Here is a 3211-nt window from a genome sequence, read left to right on the forward strand (position 1 = left end):
GGATTGAAACTCTGCACTATTGTTTCCGAAGAATCTGAGTTTGGGACTGTGATCACGTGTTCTCTTCCGAAAAAAAAAATCAGAGAGTATTATGGGAAAAAATAAAATTAGTGTAAGAAAGATAATAAAAATCTGTTTAAAAAAAATTGAAAGCACCAAAAGGTTGTTTTCAAAATTTTAAATATTTTAATTACAATTGAAAAAAAAAATGAAAATAACTTCACCGAATGCGTTTTCTGGATAAGTATTCAGATTTTTAATTAAATAATTAAAAAACTGCTTTTTCCAAAGTTACCGAACTGCCCCTTTATTTTTCACAATGCTTTCTTATTAATTTTTTCATAATATTTCATCCTTCTAAAATTATTATAAAAAAAATTATTCAAGATTTAAAAAAATATAGCAGTATCACGTGTCGCTGTGTGGTTGGATTCATATTTTGCTGCACATATAATTACTCTTCTTAACAAAAAAATAAAAAATATTAGCTAACCCATGTAGTTTTTTTTTTAAAAAAAACAATAATAACCGTTTTCTATTGTTCTTTAGTTAGGCATTAGATTAGATAAAAGAAAAAACATATTTCTGTTGCCTTGATTTACTCAATTTTGCTTTATTTATTTATTTAAACCAAAAACTCTCCGAGATAGCCGTTGCCGTTACGAGATAAAGATTGAAAAAAACAATATACGATGTGACCGTTACACACAACAGAAAAACTTTAAAATATAAGGACAAACAGACCTCGTCAGTCAAGACTCAAAACTCTAGTGACAGAGAAAGTTGAGTTAGCAATGGCGGATGATCTAATGCAGCAACTGAGGTCGAAAGCCACAGAGCTTTTACTCAGAGAGGAATGGAAGGAATCTGTACTCACCTACTCTCAGTTCATCGCTCTTTGCCAAGACCAGCTTCAAAAGGCACATGATCTTCAACCTGATCCAAATAATTTCTCCAAACTCCACAAATCCCTCTGCCTAGCCCTTTCGAACAGAGCCGAAGCTCGTTTCAGACTTCGAGAATTCGCGGAAGCATTGAGAGATTGCGATGAAGCGTTGAGAATCGAGAGTGCCCATTTCAAGACTCTTTTCTGTAAAGGGAAGATCTTGATGAGCCTCAACAGATATGCCATGGCGTTGGGCTGTTTCAAAACAGCTCTGCTCGATCCTCATTCTTGCGGGATCTTTGAGAGCCTTAATGGGTACGTGGAAAAGTGCAAGAAGCTGGAGTTTCTATGGAGGACCGGAGCTTTCGATATCTCCCAGTGGATCGTGAATCGGTTCCAAGGAAAGTTTCCGGAGCTCTCCGAGTACATTGGCCCTGTTGATATAAGGAAATCGGAAATTAGCGGGCGAGGGCTATTTGCGACCAAGAACATTGATGCAGGGACTCTGCTATTCTCCACGAAAGCAATCGCCATTGAGAGGAGTATATTGGGAGGAGAAGAGCCCAATGAGAATGCCCAATTGGTCATGTGGAAGAATTTCATCGACCAAGTCAACAAGTCCGCTTGTAAGTGTCCCGAAACCCGCAATATGATCGGAAAGTTATCATCTGGAGAAGAAGAATATGGCCTTGAAGTTCCTGATATAGGTCTATTTAGGCCAGACACAGAGAACACCGAGGACAGTGCAAGCTTATCTTCTGAAAAGCTTGATGCTAACAGAGTTATAAGTGTCTTGGATGTGAACTCTCTTGTTGAAAATGGCGTTTCAGGTAAGGTTTTGGGGAAGAACAGTGATTATTATGGCATTGGGTTATGGGTTTTGGCTTGTTTCATCAACCATTCATGTGCACCCAATGCTAGGCGAGTACATGTTGGAGACTATGTATTGGTTCATACTTCTAGAGATGTCAAGGCAGGTGAGGAAATCACATTTGCTTATTTTGATGTTCTTTCTCCATTGGAGAAAAGAAAGGAGATGTCTAAGAGTTGGGGGTTTGATTGTGATTGCAAGAGGTGTAAATTCGAGGAAGAGGTTTCTTCAATTCAAGAAATGAGAGAGGTTCAGATTGGAATGGAGAGAGGAATAGAAGCTGGGGGTGTCGTTTATAGGTTGGAGGAGGGAATGAAAAGAATGATGGTGAGGGGCAAAGCAAAAGGCTATTTGAGGGCATCCTTTTGGGCTGCGTTTTATGATGCTTATAGCTCCGAAAAATCTGTGAAAAGATGGGGTCGACGGATTCCTCCGGCAGATTCGGTGGCAGATAGTGTTGTGGAAGTGGTGGGAAGTGATGAGAGAGTGCTGAAGGTTTTATTGGAAAGATTGAAAAAGAGTGGTAGCGGTGGTGGTGTGGTGGAGACTGAGAAAGCTTTGAAAGTGGGAAGAGGACTGTATGGGAAAGTAGTGAAGAAGCAAGCTATGAAGACTCTTTTAGATGGCCTTTGCTACTATTCATGAACAAAAGCAAGCTTTATAGGTGGTGGGGTGGCTTTGCTCTTCATGAACGAGAAAGCTATTGGCTAAATAGCTACAAAGTTTTATGATTTTCCTTCTTTACAATACTTTCAAATTGTTCATTTTTCTAAGACATACATAACGGGTTTGTAATTCCTACTGCCCCTGTTACAATGAATCCTCATGATTTGTGGTACTCTATTTTAGTGTTTGACATGAATTAGATTTCATGCAATCTATATAGTATATAGTTCATTATACTTTGACGGTGAACAATCAAACTGAGAACGCAAATTAAGCACATTATTCAAAATAAAAGGCATAATTGATTTCGTCCAACCAATACATTCACAATGTATCCTACCTGGGCAAATTTAGAAAGCTAAATTAGGTGGTAGTTATGTTAAAAAGTTCACATAACAAGGTTCAAATCAATAATCTGAAACATATCATCTTTTTCCCATAAATCACCCACATCTAAATTTTAGACTATTTTTAGCATTTAAATTTATCTTCTAGTAAATCTCATCATATTTTCAATTTGATTTTGATGGTAAACTGCAATAATTTAAATAAAAAATCTCTAGGTATTTTTTTTTTTTTTGCCATAGATGTGAGCTAGTGATTCTTTGTCATTATTTTTTATCTATGTTCCTCCAATAAAATATTCTAGCTCATTAAAATTTACACGTCATTTTTATCAAAAATACTGGATAGTCCACTTAAAGGGCTTTCCATATGGCTTCCATTTTTATTATAAGTTCATTTATTTTTTTCAACTTCCTGTTAGCTTTTTTGTTTCTTTCTTTTTT

General features: G+C 36.6%; 1 protein-coding gene across 1 annotated transcript; it reads left to right on the forward strand.

Annotated features, from left to right (window-relative positions):
* The first annotated feature begins 620 nt into the window (after window positions 1-620).
* Window positions 621-2798, forward strand: LOC133823013 (methyltransferase FGSG_00040). The gene has a single exon (XM_062255568.1). It carries the CDS (start codon window positions 795-797, stop codon window positions 2400-2402), a length of 1608 nt encoding a protein of 535 aa, XP_062111552.1. The 5' UTR covers window positions 621-794; the 3' UTR covers window positions 2403-2798.
* Window positions 2799-3211: the final 413 nt, after the last annotated feature.

Source organism: Humulus lupulus, chromosome 3, assembly GCF_963169125.1.
Source record: "Humulus lupulus chromosome 3, drHumLupu1.1, whole genome shotgun sequence".
In the NCBI taxonomy this organism is placed as follows: domain Eukaryota; kingdom Viridiplantae; phylum Streptophyta; class Magnoliopsida; order Rosales; family Cannabaceae; genus Humulus; species Humulus lupulus.

Coding starts and splice junctions, on each gene's coding strand:
- LOC133823013 (XM_062255568.1), top strand. CDS start 795: ATGGCGGATGATCTAATGCAGCAACTGAGGTCGAAAGCCACAGAGCTT.